The sequence below is a fragment of the Heptranchias perlo genome, chromosome 7 (genome assembly GCF_035084215.1).
Source record: "Heptranchias perlo isolate sHepPer1 chromosome 7, sHepPer1.hap1, whole genome shotgun sequence".
Lineage (NCBI taxonomy): Eukaryota > Metazoa > Chordata > Chondrichthyes > Hexanchiformes > Hexanchidae > Heptranchias > Heptranchias perlo.
Genome location: NC_090331.1, coordinates 32,425,337 through 32,442,690, shown reverse-complemented (window position 1 = coordinate 32,442,690; position 17,354 = coordinate 32,425,337). Strand labels below are relative to the sequence as shown.

Sequence of the window (17,354 nt, the reverse complement as noted above, 5' to 3'; positions counted from 1 at the left end):
TTAGTAATAATATTTATAACTCTCTAGACTAATCACTACATAGCCTTGTTGGTATAGAAGCAAAGGCACCATTCCTTTCCTATCACTCCACCTTTGTTTGCACATTCATGTTCAGTTAGGTTGATTTGTTTAAAGGCTCAGACTGTACTCATTGCTCCATAGTTTCGACCACGTCACACTGAGATTACACCAGTTGATATGTGTGCGCTTTTTTACGCAGGTTTAATATTTAACAGAATCTACTGGGTTGTGCTGAAGTTCACATTCAAAGATTTTACATCAGAGTGCCTGCTTATTACTTCCAGAAGCGTTCTAGTAAAATAAAAGAGGACTGAACATTTCAACGATTTAACTTTTGGACAACAAGGAGAAGAATTGATGTGATTTCTCTTATTATCCAGGAAGGAGAACTTTGTTTGTAATGATTAGAAGGAAATTGTTATTCAGTTTCATGGGTCCGATTATCTTTTTTGGCCTGCTTTTCGTAAGTAACATCTGAATTGTTCCTCCTTTTTCTTCCAGTCCTGCCTATCTGGAGATTTTTTTCTAAATTGATAAGAATTTATTATTACTTCATTATTTTTAATCATGGAAAGTGACATCGACTGTGAAGCCTATTTCAACCACAAGCATGTACCTGATTTTGAAGTGAAAAATTCAGTCAAAATTGGCCTTACAATATTATACAGTATTATTCTTGTGGCTGGGATAATTGGAAATAGTCTAACTATAAAAGTCGCACAAGTTCTTCAAAGGAAAGGATACCTTCAGAAGAGTGTTGCAGATCACATGATCAGTCTTTCCTGTGCAGATTTACTTGTTCTTTTACTGGGAATGCCTGTGGAATTGTACAGTGTGATATGGCATCCATTCTCAACGTCCACTGGAAATGCAACCTGCAAGATCTATAATTTCCTCTTTGAAACCTGTAGCTATGCCACAATATTGCATGTTGCTACCCTGAGTTTTGAACGTTACATTGCAATTTGTCATCCGTTCAAATATAAACCCTTTTCTGGTTCGAGAACAGTGAAACTGATTTGCGCTGTCTGGCTGACTTCATTTTGTATAGCCTTGCCCCTTCTTTTTGCAATGGGGCTAGAGGATCCATTACAGCCCTTTGAGGACCATAGCCAGAACCTTGTCCGTAGTAACTGTGACAACAGAACATCAAACCGAACAATTTGCACAAACCTCAGCTCCAAACAGATTGTGTTCCAGGCAAGCATATTTAGTGCTTTCATTCTGTACATTGTGATTCTTGTCTCAGTTGCATTTATGTGCAAAATGATGAGGGACACTCTAATTGGAATGAAGTCTAATACCGTGGCTGTTAAAAATAAAAAGGGGGAAAATAAAGTCCGACCAAAGCATGGGAGTACAGCCAAGGAAACATCAAGAAAACAGAGTGTTATATTTTTAGGTAAGTACTTCAATGTTTACTAATGACATTGTAGTGTTTAGTTGTGCTTTAATTTGCTAAAGAGAATAGATGTGGGCAAGCCACAACAGTGCATATTCTGTCTGTGCTAGGGCTAATGCATAAATGCAACATAGGTGGAGGGGCGAATGAGTGGGATATATCCTCCCCAAATTTTTTTGCTATGCATTATATCCCCTCCTTGCCCTGCTCTAAATATTGGAATTGCCCTAATGTCTCAACCGTTTATACTTGATTGCCCTCTGCATTAATATATTTTGGATTTACTGCAGGAGAAACCAAGACTTTATTCCAGCGCATGTCAAGATAATGTTTTCACCAACCTGATATTGAACCAGTAACCAACACCTGATTCTCATATTTAGAACAATTCAGAAGTTAGAAAACTTGCCCCTCACTGCCCAGGTAGTTTCCAGTAGTCCTCTCAAAAAACTGCAACAGAAGGTTAATTGAAAATGGTGCAGCCCAGTGCAGTTTTGTTAATGCAAAACAAAATGAAATAAAATTAAAGTGAGTAGCCTCCTGTCTTGATTGTAGTCTGGATGTAGCATTCACTTTTAAATTGCAAATTCTATAAATATTTGACCACTTACTACGGAAAATCCAAAAGTTATTTAATTTCACTGAGGCAGAATCCAACGTGGATATCAGAGTCAAAGGGGTAGATCTTGACTCTGTGCGATAGTGTAAAACAGGTAATAGTGAATCGGCAGCCTGTTTTACATCTCTCCCCATTTTTATTTCAGACTCGCTATCACCCATTTTACACTACCGCACAAAGTCAAGATCTACCCCAAGCAATTTGTTTATAACAATAATTTGCTTATATTTAAATTTCACACAAATTGTGATTGTTGTATTGTAGAAAAAGAAACATATTTTATCATATTAGTTCTGAATATAGATTAACTGTGTAACAAAATAAAAAAGTAAGTTTACCAGGAGTTTCTTTTGGACTGTTAAGCCTACTTTTTTTAGTAATAAAATCATTGTTGTAGGTTTTGGGACAGTTTCTAACTTGTATTATTTTGTGTTCACTGGTGATTGTTTACTGTCTTCAGTATCCTGAGTGGTGGCAAAGTACAAGTGGAACACCTAATAAATTCTGTAACCTAGAGCTGACAAATAGCTGTGTGGATTGTTCACTGCAAGAAAGCAAATAGAGTGTAAGACTGAAAGTATTTAACGCTGGAAATTTTCACAGGCAGGAGATTGCATTAAATCATAATGACAACAAGTCTACCCTTTAAAACAGGGCAAAACAATCAACCTAGAACATTGTACATTTTGAGCATTAAAAACTCCCAGTCTTTTGAGTTTACCTTGACCTGTTTTAAAAGGTACATAATCCCAATTTATTTTAGGACAGCATGTAAATTGGAGTAAACTGGGGGCAGCTCACATTCAACACCTTTTTGGCTCAATTCAATCTTTCTTTTTTGTAAGTTATAGGGGCTTAGAAAATCAATTGTGCAGTGCCCAATTTTTGGGCGCTAAATAGCCCCCAAACCTCCAATATGGCGGGCAGGAAGCGTATGCTCATTACGAGCCAGAAGTGCACCGCCCGCCATATTGCTGTAGACAACTCCGTTGGCGTTAGGAGTGCCCGTCAGAATTATGTTAAAAGATGAATAGATTATTTAAATTAGGGTTCTGGGCTACCTCCGGGACCCATTTGCGATTTTGGTATTGCCCAGTGCCTGACCCACCACATGCTGAACTTACCCAGCAACACGTGGCACTAAGCGGTAGGAAAGACCAGTACCAATTAAAGAGATTATGCAGAATTAAAAATTTCTGGAATAAACACAGCGGGAGTGATAAATAAGAAAAATGATAAGGTAAAAAGTGTAAAAGTAAAAAGAACAACCATTAAAGATGATTTAAACTGCCTGTACAGCAATGTGCACAGCATCTGAAATAAAACAGGGGAACTCGAGGCAATAATCCAAAGTGAGGAACCAGATGTAGGAATAACTGAAACATGGCTACATAAAGAACAGGAACTGAACACTGTGCAATCATCAGCGAACATCCCCATTTCTGATCTTATGATGAAGGGAAGGTCATTGATGAAGCAGCTGAAGATGGTTTGCCCTGAGGAACTCCTGCACAATGTCCTGGGGCTGAGATGATTGCCCTCCAACAACATTTTTTTTAACTCTCATTTACATTAACTCTTTGTTTCCTGTCCATCAGCCAAATTGTTATTCATTCTGCTACATTTCATCTGATACATATGCCTCAATTTTTCTAATAAGCCTCTTATGAGACTCCTTATCGAATGCCTTCAGAAAATCCATATATATTACTTCTACCACATTCCCTTTATCTATCCAATTGGTCACTTCTTCAATAAAACTTGAATCTGTCAAACACAACTTGCCTTTAACAAATTTGTGCTGGCTATCCTTGATTAGCCCATGCACTTCTAAACACTTAACAATTTTATCTTGAATTATATGTCATATGTCTTACAGTATTAGAGTTCTTTTAGAATAGAGTACGGCAAGAGATACTAACACATGGCCCCAAATTTACAGGAAGGAAGGGCGGGTACGGGGCACGTGTTAGCGGCCAGGAATCCCAGAAATACCGGGAAAACAGAGGACCTGCCGAATTTAACGATAGAACCTCATTCGAATTTTTTTACTCCATTTCCTACCTGGCAACTGACCAGATTGTGAGGCTGGCTGCTGTTGGGTGGAAAAGCCGGCTGTAGAAGGCAGCAGCCGGGGATCACTGGGGACGGTCCACAGCAATTGAGATGATCGGAGGTCGTGGGGGGCTCGGGGCACGGCAGCGAGAGAGGGAGCAAGGGAGGGATGGAGACGCATGGGGGGGGGGCGGGTGGTGAGACGTCGCTGGGGTGGGGGGGAGACATCGCTGGGGTGGGGGGGAGACGTCGCTGGGGTAGGGGGGAGACGTCGCTGGGGTGGGGGGGAGACGTCGCTGGGGTGGGGGGGAGACGTCGCTGGGGTGGGGGGGAGACGTCGCTGGGGTTGGGGGGAGACGTCGCTGGGGGGGGGAGACGTCGCTGAGGGGGGGAGACATCAAGGGGGGAAACATCACGGGGGGGCGGGGAGGTCAGTAGATCGTGGGGGGTTTCGCTGGGGGTGGGGGGGGTCGCTTGGGGAGCCGGGGGAAGCACTCTGCTTCTCCTGGCCCACAAACAGTGACTTACCTGCTAGATCTGACAGCACCTGCCTCCCTTCAGCTGCCGGGTTTCCCAAGCCCTGGGAAATCTGACCAGCCAGGGTTAAATTAAAATGGCTGCCAAAATTTGAGGAATGCCTCATTAACATATTATAATCACTGACCCGCCTCTCCAGAGTGGATTACCTGGCCGCCCCCCCCAACCCCCCGTGGTTAAACCAGAAGTAGGCACGAAGGGGTTGGAGGTTGGGTTTCCCATTTTTAGCAATTTAAACCCCGGCCCCGCCCCCGCCCCCGTCCAAACCTTCTCTCACCCATCGAGGGGGTGTTTAAAATTACCCTCTGATTTTTTTCCAAGCTTCATCACTTATAAGGATAGAGTCTATGGTGTGGTGGGCCAGTTAAACAAGGCAGGACCACGGCGGAGAATAAAGAAAAATGAAGGTGGTGAAGCCTATTGCTGTAATCCCCAACCTGTATTTTCCTCCTCCCACCCTATTGGGACTGCTGCAGACTTCTCCTGAGGTCTTATTAAGGCTTTACATGGGCTCATGATTACCTCTTGCCTTTTATATTCTATACCTCTTGTGATAAGCCTAGAATTCCATTAGCTTTTCTAACCTGAGATGCTGCCTTTAATGTCTTGTGAACCTGTACATCCAAATCCCTCTGCTCTTCCACAACACTGGGCCTACTTCCATTTAGAATATCATTACAGGCTTTTTTTTTACTAAAATTATCACCTCACACTTACTGACACTGAATTCTAGTTGCCACTTTTTAGCCCATTTCCCATCGAGCCCATGCTCGAGCAATCCAGTTAGTCCCATTGCCCTGCTCTTTCCCCTCCCACCTTGGTATTATCTGCAATTTTCGACACCACTACCTCATTACATGACTGATGGGTGCAGAAGCTCATCACCGTATTAGAGACTAGAAATTAAGATACTGATAAATATGCATCCAACTGTAGAGTTGCTATTTGCCTCATATGCGTATACTCTCTCCCCTACATGGCACTTACCTAAGTCCAGAGATCTTAGATGTATGCTGTCAGAGCCAGAGTTTAGCCAACTAAAATAATGCAGCTTACCAGATCTGCTTCCATTGGTTGTCCAGCTAGGACTACCTTACCCGTTAGGGATAAATGCAGAAAGTGCTGGTAGTACTCAGCAAGCCAGGCAACATCTGTGGAGAAAGAAGCAGAGTTAACATTTCAGGTTGAAGACCTTTCGTCAGAATCCATTAGGACTTTGACTTGCAGGGTTAGCTGGAGCTGAGGGGGAAGAATTCCAATTTCCAGCAAATTGATTAGCAGTCAACTGACAAGTGTGGGTTTGAGCCCTCTTCAGGTCCACAGCAGGTACCAGTAGATCCTCATGAGCAGCATGGTTAGCAGCACAATTTATTATAGAATGTGAGTGTATTGCCATCATCTTTGTAATCACATATTCCATCGAGCAGCAGTTTCACTGGTTGGAGGTGCAGGACTTCAGCTGTATCCGCTTACTTCTCTGCAACGGTATGAGATAAACATTCATTTTACATGGGAACTTTGTTCTAGCATAAAAAAAGGAATGATTCAAGTTTGCAGGCATCATTTAAATCTGGTTGGAACATGACATTTCATTAATTAGACTTTTCATTTAATATTATTGGAAAATAGTACCTTATTTAAGTTAACTGACCCACCCTCATTAATTGTCTCAATTTATGTTCTTAGTCCATTAGCAGTAAGTGTTTGCCACTTGGTTAAACACATTTTGGAAATGCAATATGGTGTTGAAATAAGAACTTTGCTCTTTCCTCTTGACAGATTATCAATGTAAAAATTACCAACGCTTGCAAATATTCCCCAAAGTAACCAGTAAAAGAATAAGTATACTTATATCAGTTATTAAAAATAATTCAGGGTTGGAATGGATCAATGAAGTGCTTGCTGTCCCTTGACTATTTCAGCCTGTATGTGAATCAACCTGGGACTGCATTGGTCTTTGCAATGCATGTATCCATTTTCCATAGAGAATTTCTAAATGGCATTTCAACATTGGCAAATATTCTAAAGGGTATTCATTTATAATTATTTGCTTGTCCGTTTATTGTTTTAATCTAAAATACAGCATTATATCAAGTATAGCATTTGTGTTTGGGGAATACATAATCGTCAGACACCTGCTCAGCATTTAAACCTTCAGAATAAATTCTACCATTGAAACATTCTTATTCTAGATCAATAATAGACATGTATCTGAACAAAATGATTTCAATGAATACCTCTGTTGTAGTTGACTTCAAACACTTGTAAATAGTGATGTATACAGATTTCACATTAGAAATCAGCATGCACTGTATACATTAACCTGATTGATGATATTACTCCATCTACATCACTTCATTAATTTACTTACTAACAGAAGCTAATGGCATCATTGCTCATCTCACAACCATTTAATACAACAAATGTGCCAAATAAATCACTTTTGAAACATTTATTGAAATGTGATAATAACGCATCGGTTGCATATAGGATCTTAAAAACAATGCAAAGTTTTGAAAAGTCAGTTTAAGGTTAAGAACACAACAATAAGACATATATATGTGTTTCAAAAACATTACTGTTTTGTTTATGAATAAGAGGAACAATTGTTTCTCAATTTAATTTGACTTTGAACTTGTCAGCCACAATAATATACACAAGCTTTGTTACAGTAAACACTATTGAATCAATTTTAACTCTCTCTGACTCATAGGATTTTGTGAATCACCTAAGTCCATTCATCAGAGAAGAGGGTGGAAAAATGGTTAGCTCCAAACAGTGGAAAGGAAATTGGGAATTAAATTTGTAGACAAATTAGAAGGTTTTCTATTAACAAGAGTTAAAATTGTAGGATGTTTTAATTATCCAAAAATGGACTGGGACATGGAAAATGCTCAGGGAGAAATAGGAAAAATATTTCTGCAGTGTCTCCAGGAATGTTTTCTCAGTCAATATGTTGCTATTTCAACAAGAAAAGAAACATTACTTGACTTCATTCTGGGTAATGAAGTGGAGCAAGTAAGTGGCCTAAAAGTGGGGGAGCATTTGGGAAACAGTGACTTCATTATTTTAGCTTCAGAATAAAAACAGAAAACATAAAACATCCATGACAATGGTGCTTAACTGCATATAAAGCAAATTGTAGTTCGATGAAAAGGGTGCTTACCCAAATTACATGAAAGGAAAAATAAGCAAATAGAATCTTAGGTCATCAATTAGAAATATTTAAATAGGAGATAAAAAGGGTACAAATCAAGTATAATCTAGCAAAAAAAAAGTTTATTGAAAGCTGAGATTTCCTGGAAGATTAGATCAAATTTGAATTTAAATAAAATAAATATTTAGTGTTTACAAGGCAGATAATAAAAATGAAAGCCAGAAAAAATGTAAGGGATATAGAGGAACAACAACGTGCATTCATACAGCACCTTTAACATACAAAAATGCTACAAGGTACTTCACAGAGACACAATCAGACAAAAATGGATGCTAAGCTAAAGAAAGAGAATGAGGAGGGATAACCAAAAGTTTTGGTCAAAGAGGTGGGTTTTAAACAGGGCCTCAAAAGAAGAGAAGGAGGTGGAGAGGCAGCAGGATTTAGGGAGAGAATTCCAGGCATGGGGCCTAGGTGGCTGAAGGCACAGCCGCCAACGGTGGAGCGAAGGGAGGGGGGATGCACAAGCAGCCAGAGTTGAGAAATTCGAGAAGGGTTGCTGTGATCTGTTGTCTGAACTATGCTGGAATTGCACCAGATGGCATATTGACTCAGGTGACTGCTAGTTGTGCATGGCAACTGCCTGAAAGCAAGGTTTCTTCCTCTGTCCTTTAAATATCGACATTCTTAGCCTCACTATCTCCTCAAATAGAACTCCTACATATTTTCTGTTCCTAAGATTTCCTTGAGAAGATCAGTTTCTCTTTCATGTCAAATGCTTCTACTTCCTTTAACAACTCTTAAGTTTCTATAAAGCTGAAATTCACCTATGACTTGAATACTGCCCCCATATCTGAAAAGGTTCTTTTAACATCCTCCCTCAAGCTTGTCATCTGATAGGCTATCCCTTTCTCACCTTTAGTCTCCAGCTTGTCTCTTCCTATCACAACCTTTCTAGTTTTCTTTTTATCAAAGTCTTTTTTGTCAATACTTCTCTGAATTTTTCTCTCTTGCCCTTTCTAAACTCCAAATATGCCAATCTTAACACCCTTCATAATTTCTATATCCCCACTGTGTTGAAATCAAGGCTCATTGCAAAGTCTCTTACTCTAACTCTTCCTTTCCCAGGATCTCAAAACTGTGGAATTCTTTACTTCCTCCTATCTAGTCTTCCTCCCACAATCTTCAAGCTTTTAAACCCAAAACTTGTCAACACCTAATTGTTACTTCATGATTTATCTTATCTTCTCTGCTCTTTTCAACATTGGTGGCATCTTGCACTTTGGATCTTCAATAAAAAAAACATAAACAATTTACTTAATCAAAATTCTACAAAATACTTCAAACTTGAAAACCAGAATCTCATGATACTTACATTATGTTTGTAATGGATTTACAAGCAATACTTGTATGAAAATCCATTGTAAGCTCATTATAAACTCCATGTGGTATCATTGGATAAATCATTTCAACTCAGTAGAACACCATATGATAAAATTTTAAATACTTTACTGTTTAACAAGACAGTGAGATACATACATTATATGGTGAAATTAATCTAGAACAGACAGAAACTAAAGATACATGCATAATAGCAGAATAAATGTCTGGATTATACAGTACCTCCTCCGTTAGTTTTAATCAGTCGGGTGTCTGACCAGCACAGAAACTCATCACCATCTTTGACAGCTTCCAAACCAAACTAGTGAGAAATCCATATATGTAGTTTCTGTTTGCTTCAAATAGACTGTACACTCTTTCCTTGTAGGAACAGACTTCCACTTATTTAAACCCAGATAGCTCAGACACAGGGTGTTTAGAAGCAAGGATTAAGAACATCAAAGTGTGAAGGGACACACTAGAGTTTAATCTCTTAAAAATGAACACTGGGAAATGTCCTACTGCTTGTCCAGCTGGAGTTACTCTATGCATGATTCGCTTTCAAGGTTGTCTGAAACTCCTTGGAAGGTGTCCCAGCCCTCATTTCCAGGTCTCATCAATTTGCCTGACTGGCTGTTTAGTGTGCTGTAGATCTGCCTGACTGTCACAGGTGATTGACTTGATTCCAATATTCCATTATCAACTTGACCTCAAAGAGATCATGCTTACCTTTCCCTGCCAATAGTCACGAGTTGACAATTAGACAAATGCAAGTGTGAATTTAAGGCCTCACCAGGATAGATAGAGGAACTCTCCTCAACAGCATGGTAAGCAAGACAATTCATAGTAAAACTGCCACCGTCCTTTTGACCATAACATCGAAACAAATCATACCATACCACACTGAAAAGAAGTTTGACGTGTTAGAGGTGTGGCACTTCCACAGCAACTGTCTGCCTCTTAGTAATCCAATCAATGTAGACATTAAACCCTGAGTATATACGTTCATGTTGTCATATGCTGTCTTCAGGTACTGTCTTCAGCAGCTGTCATCCTAAGTGCCTCCCCTTTAGCATTATGGCAAACATTTATGTTCAGAATTGAAGACCTCCCTCTCTGCAGGACAGCTTATGATATGCTAGCCATCTTAATGTTTTAGATGTACAAGTCCAGCACCACACACCAGGCTTATAGGTCACCAACTGCCTAATCCAAATCCTCAAATGACCAAATTAGGCAAAGAGATATACCACCTGTGAGGCTGCTGTCCCTTCTAGGATGTTGAGATTGGTGTCAGCCAGAGCCCATCCTCCCTGCAAACATTTCTCCACTTTGTCACAGATCCACCTCACAGCTTGGTCCTGGACCTGGCACATGGATCAAAGGAAGCTGTTCTTTTGCATGCCTCAAAGGTCCAAACCATAAAGGAGTACTATTTGTACATATGCATCATGTGAACATGCTTAACCTGCATCGGGACTTTGTTGTCACTGAAGAAAGATGAGAAGAACCAGAGATCTTTTTGTCCTTCTGAGCACAATCCCAAGGAACTGTGTCAAAGCTAAAATTGTCATCCACCAAAACCCCAAATCAATAATTGCAACAAACACCCCTTGTATCTTCCAGTTGATACCTTCAAGAACTACTCTTGTGCAGGACTATAATACTGCACTTAAGGTCACAATTAGCATATTCAATCCATTCATCCAGTGTTAAAGATGCCTCCTCCATAAATTGTTGTACAAATATGGATCATAAATGTACTTTACATTTGACAAACATTGTTTTGCGGTAACTGGCCACTTCTTACTGTTGTCGTAGCTTGTTGATATTCTGTTATACCACCTATCTGTGAATTTGATACTGTGTGTGGCTACACCTATCAATGGATGTGCTTTTCTTTGGTATGATAATGGCACAGATTTCTCCAGTCACCTTATATTTTATGTATGGGTTGGCAACTTTTCACAGGCAAGGTGTGGCAACTGCACTTCAACATCTATGAATCCAAACGATTCTCACAGAATATGAGCAGCAAAGCTTCACATACTGCTTCTCTTGCCTGTGATTTCTTTCCCAGGCAGTGTTGCTAGAACTTTGTTACTTGTAAACGGAAGTTCAAATTCAGATTTAATCATCGCTTGTACAACCAGTGTCGCTGAAGTATGCACTAACCCTTAGAGCACTGCAGGTGCATTACCTGGTGTGGTTAGGCTGGCAGTGCTGCAGGTGAGAAACATTGTCCAGTGATAGTGCTCCTGTGTATAAAGCATAAAAATTATACCAAAATTTCACTGTGTCAATCTTCACACATCTCAGGCTTAGTTGGCAGAATAAACAGCCTCTGCAGCTGCAATTCAGCCGACTGGTGGCCAATTTGTTTCTTTATGTTTCTCACTTAAAACTAGATAGTAAACTTAAAAGTAATTAAAAGTACTTTGTCAAAACAAATTTTAGAATAGGGACAGTGGTTAGAAATAAAGTAAAAGCAAAGTTAAAATATAAATAGGAGAAAGAGAAATATTAGGAAAGGAAATAAGGAAGGGAAGCAAACATCGAATGTTTAAATTTAAAATGATAATTTGTAACAAATTAATTCTCTTGATATCTAAGTATGCTTATTATTGCAGCATTAATATTTATTTCAGTTTTATATTGTGTAATCTGAAAACCTTAAAAAAAATGCAGGGAAGCTGCAATTCCCTGGATCTGCATTTGTTTAAGGATTAAGCTATGGAATATCTTCTTTTGGTCAGTTGCACAATTTTTCAAAATCTTTCTACATACCCAATAACAAGGGTCAAATTCATGACGCATATTTTCCTGGTGCAGTTGTCTCTGGTTGCACTTTGTTGTTATCTAAGAACATAAGAACAGGAGTAGGCCATGTGGTGTATGGAGTCTACACTTAGTCATGGCAGCTCTTTATCTTTTTAATCCCAAATCTACACATATTCTTACTTACCAAGTACCTATCTATCTCTCTTTTAATTTCATTCTGCAGTTATGATCTTCAAGAGCAGTGCTATGAAACTAACATACATAAAAGGGTTGTGGTCCAGCATGATGATAATTGTATATAGTTCTTGATTTTTTTTATTGTATTCAAAACAACCACTAGCTGAGTAGTCTGGACAGAGCTCAGTATCTGAAGGGATTAATTTTTAAACATGATTGATGTGCTCTGGCAGCAAGAAAGGACGCAGAGCTCGTGACAAAAATGACGAAGCTAATTAAGAGTACAACCATCAAAACAATCCAGTATAAAAATGCAGAAGTGAGAGAAGACATAACAATTTGCTGCGGAATCTAATCATTTCAAAGAACTGTGTTCTGAGCAGTATGAAATTGCTATCGCTCTTTTGATTTGAGTTCTAAGATTTTGAACGTACTCCATAGAATAGTGTTGATGGTCACCATTGGAATCTATAGATTCTCACTTGAAATAAAAGTGATCCCTTGGATTCTGCCATTTTCAATGAGGTACTGAATAATAATACAGATATCAGTATGTAATGAAATCTGTTTTAGAATGAGATTTTTAATATAGTACACAATAATATCAGTCACCGTGAAATCACAACACTGAAATTGATGGATTTTGAATCCCAGTAAGTCTGGGGTCTGGGGTCATTACTCTACACAAGTGGGGGAATTCTCCTCCCTGGAATCACCGCCCGATGAGAATTCCCTTCCCCCGCCCATCAATCCTTCCCAACCCGTGCATGCAAAATGTGGTGGGGTCTGGGACCCCGTGATTTCCCTTCCTTCTGAACCAGTTGCGGCCTGATCCCGGGCCACCAGGTGGAAGATGGCAGGAGGCCCTTGAAAGAGGCTGTAAAGACCCAGAGTTGCCCCATCGGAGGGACAGGACCCCGTAGCTGCCTCAGGCAACTTACCCGCTGAAGGCTCCTGTGAGAATCTTGTTTGTAACCTCTGGGGCATTTTAAGGTCCCTCACTGCCCCTGCTGGGGCTGCAGCGCCATCCCTGGAAAATTCATCAGGGCTGAAGAGGAAGGTCTGACAGAACACCACCCCATAGAGGATAATATCCCTCCCCCATCCTTCATCCTCCATCCAGCTAATCTCCATAAAGTAATTCCCACAAAAATAATCTGGGCCGCTGCCGCCCCGGGACTCCTCACAGTTGCGACCCCCTCCCCTGAATTTATCTTGCCAGTGACCAAGGTGGCCCCCAATATCGGTTGGCCCCCTCACCGGCAGGACAGACCGACCAGAGATGGCAGTACAGTGAAATACAGTCAGGAGGGAATGGCCCTGGGAGTCCTCAACATTAACTCTGAACCCCATGAAATCTCATGGCATCAGGTCAAACATGGACAAGGAAACTGCCTGCTGATTACCACCTACCGCCCTCCCTCAGCTGATGACCACCTACCGCCCTCCCTCAGTCCTCCTCCATGTTGAACACCACTTGGAGGAAGCACTGAGGGTTGCAAGGGCACAGAATGTACTCTGGGTGGGGGATTGCAATGTCCATCACCAAGAGTGGCTCGGTAACACCACTACTGACTGAGCTGGCCGAGTCCTGAAGGACATAGCTGCCAGACTGGGCCTGCGGCAGGTGGTGAGCGAACCAACATGAGGGAAAAATTTACTTGACCTCATCCTCACCAATTTCCCTGTCGCAATTGTATCTGTCCATGACAGTATTGGTAGGAGGACCACAGTCCTCGTGGAGATGAAGTCCCGTCTTCGCACTGAGGACACCATCCAATGTTTTGTGTGGCGCTATCACCATGCTAAATGGGACAGATTCAGAACAGATCTAGCAGCACAAAACTGGGCATTCATGAGGTGCTGTGGGCCATCAGCTGCAACAGAATTGTATTCCAGCACAATCTGTAACCTCATAGCCCGGCATATTCCTCACTCTACCATTACCAACAAGCCAGCGGATCAACCCTGGTTCAATGAGGAGTGTATAGGAGCATGCCAGGAGCAGCACCAGGTGTACCTAAAAATGAGGTGCCAACCTGGTGAAGCTACAACTCAGGACTACATGCATGCTAAACAGCGGAAGCAACATGCTATAGACAGAGCTAAGCGATTCCACAACCAACGGATCAGATTAAAGCTCTGCAGTCCTGCTACATCCAGTCGTGAATGGTGGTGGACAATTAAACAACTAACGGGAGGAGGAGGCTCTGTAAACATCCCCATCCTCAATGATGGCAGAGTCCAGCACGTGAGTGCAAAAGACAAGGCTGAAGCATTTGCAACCAACTTCAGCCAGAAGTGCCGAGTGGATAATCCATCTCGGCCTTCTCCCGATATCCCCACCATCACAGAAGCTAGTCTTCAGACAATTCGATTCACTTCACGTGATATCAAGAAATGGGCACTGGATACAGCAGAGGCTATGGGCCCGACAACATCCCGGCTGTAGTGTTGAGGACTTGTGCTCCAGAACTAGCTGCACCTCTAGCCAAGCTGTTCCAGTACAGCTACAACACTGGCATTTACCCGGCTATGTGGAAAATTGCCCAGGTATGTCCTGTCCACAAAAAGCAGGACAAATCTACTCCGGCCAATTACCGCCCCATCAGTCTACTCTCAATCATCAGCAAAGTGATGGAACGTGTCGTCGACAGTGCTATCAAGCGGCACTTACTCACCAATAACCTGCTCACCAAAGCTCAGTTTGGGTTCCACCAGGACCACTCGGCTCCAGACCTCATTACAGCCTTGGTCCAAACATGGACAAAAGAGCTGAATTCCAGAGGTGAAGTGAGAGTGACTGCCCTTGACATCAAGGCAGCATTTGACCGAGTGTGGTACCAAGGAGCCCTTGTAAAATTAAAGTCAATGGGAATCAGGGGGAAAGCTCTCCAGTGGCTGGAGTCATACCTAGCACAAAGGAAGATGGTAGTGGTTGTTGGAGGCCAATCATCTCAGCCCCAGGACATTGCTGCAGGAGTTCCTCAGGGCAGTGTCCTAGGCCCAACCATCTTCAGCTGCTTCATCAATGACCTTCCCTACATCATGAGGTCAGAAATAGGGATGTTCGCTGATGATTGCACAGTGTACAGTTCCATTCGGAACCCATCAGGTAATGAAGCAGTCTGTGCCTGCATACAGCAAGGCCTGGACAACATCCAGGCTTGGGATGATAAGTGGCAAGTACCTTTGAGGCAGACAAGTGCCAGGCAATGACCATCTCCAACAAGAGAGAGTCTAACCACCTCCCCTTGACATTCAACGGCATTACCATCACCAAATTCCCCACCATCAACATCCTGGAGGTCACCATTGACCAGAAACTTAACCGGACCAGCCATATAAATACCGTGGCTACAATAGCAGGTCAGAGGCTGGGTATTCTGTGGCGAGTGACTCACCTCCTGACTCCCCAAAGCCTTTCCACCATCTACAAGGCACAAGTCAGGAGTGTGATGGAATACTCTCCACTTGCCTGGATAACTGCAGCTCCAACAACACTCAAGAAGCTCGACACCATCCAGGTCAAAGCAGCACACTTGATTGGCACCCCAACCACCACCCTAAACATTCACTCCCTTCACCACTGGCGCACTGTGGCTGCAGTGTGTACCATCCACAGGATGCACTGCAGCAACTCGCCATGGCTTCTTCGACAGCACCTCCCAAACCCGCGACCTGTACCACCTAGAAGGACAAGGGCAGCAGGCGCATGGGAACACCACCACCTGCATGTCCCCCTCCAAGTCACACACCATCCTGACTTGGAAATATATCGCCGTTCCTTCATCGTCACTGGGTCAAAATCCTGGAATTCCCTTCGCAACAGCACTGTGGGAGAACCTTCACCACACGGAATGCAACGGTTCAAGAAGGCGGCTCACCACCACCTTCTCAAGGGCAATTAGGGATGGGCAATAAATGCTGGTCTCGCCAGCGACGCCCACATCCCATGAACGAGTAAAAAAAAAATCCAGAGAGATGCATCGGGACGTTCCTTCGGCGCCCCCGCAGCTCGCCAGCCTGGTGGTAAAGGAGGCCGGGGCCCGAAATTGGTGACCGCCTCTTTGCTTCGAGTGAGGGCGACCAGCCAGGTCATTCCACCCATCGGTAGCCCAGGAGTTAAAATCAACCCCTTTGTCTCTAAAAGCATCTCCTAAATTTGCATAACGCTGCGAATGTAAGAAATTGAATCGAGCTACATTAGTTCATTTAAATTACTGATAAAGAAAAATAGCACCTAAAACATGTATTGAATATACAGAAGTCAAGTCCAAAGTAAATAATAGTTTATTTCTGTATTTCCTCTGAATAAATAATAAACATGCTTCATTTACTGTGACTTTTAAAAATAAATTTCAATGCCATGTGATTAATATTGCAGTGTTCCTATAATTTATTGGATGTACCATGTGAATAATTACCTAATGTCACACATAGAGCAATTGCAATCTATTTAGTCCTTCGGGGCTGATCTTTAATCTTTCTCAATGCACACCCTGTCAAATATTAATCAGTTTCAGGTACTCATAATTGAAATGTTCATATATTCTGAACATATATGGCTTGGCTTTCAAAGGCTGGGATTGCAGCAGCACAGGTGCAAAGGACTTCACAACCAATGAATTGCTTTTGAATTGCAGCCACTGTAGTTATGTGGCAGTCAAAATGAACAGTTAGTCTGTTTTTGATGGTATTGATGGAAGGAGGTATGTTGGCTAGGACACTGGGAAAACTCCCTGCTCTTCTGCAAATAGTGCCTTGGATCTTATCCATCCACCTGAACATGCAAATGGCGCCTCTGTTTAAAATGTCACCCAAAAGTTATCACCTCCAACAATACAGTACTCTACTGAAGAGTCAGTGTAGATTAGGTACTCAAGTCCTGGAGTGGTGCTTGAACCCACAACTTCCTGACTGAGAGGTAACAGTACCACCAATGGAGCCAGACTGATATCATTGTATGCATGCACTATTCTCTATTTTCAGTTATAGAATAATAGCGTAAATGAAGCATGGCTACACTACCAGCAAGGATTTTGAAAATGTAGCATAAAACATCAATGTCAGCCTTAGAAACATTTTGTTCTTGTGTCATTAACCGCTGCAGAAAAATGGTAGCAACCTTTGCAGTGCACCATGCTTGGAGGGATGTGCAGAAGAAGATGGCAATGTGAATGTAGTCAGAGGTGTCTTATACTCAGAGAATGCGTTATGCCATATGT

General features: G+C 41.7%; 1 protein-coding gene across 1 annotated transcript in view; it reads left to right on the top strand.

Annotated features, from left to right (window-relative positions):
* Positions 1-492: 492 nt before the first annotated feature.
* Positions 493-17,354, top strand: part of gpr39 (G protein-coupled receptor 39) — a 55,399-nt gene continuing 38,537 nt past the window's right edge. Inside the window, exon 1 of the mRNA XM_067986767.1 lies at positions 493-1,423. Coding sequence (XP_067842868.1) covers positions 589-1,423 — 835 coding nt within the window. The 5' untranslated portion in view covers positions 493-588. The remainder of the gene's footprint in view (positions 1,424-17,354) is intronic.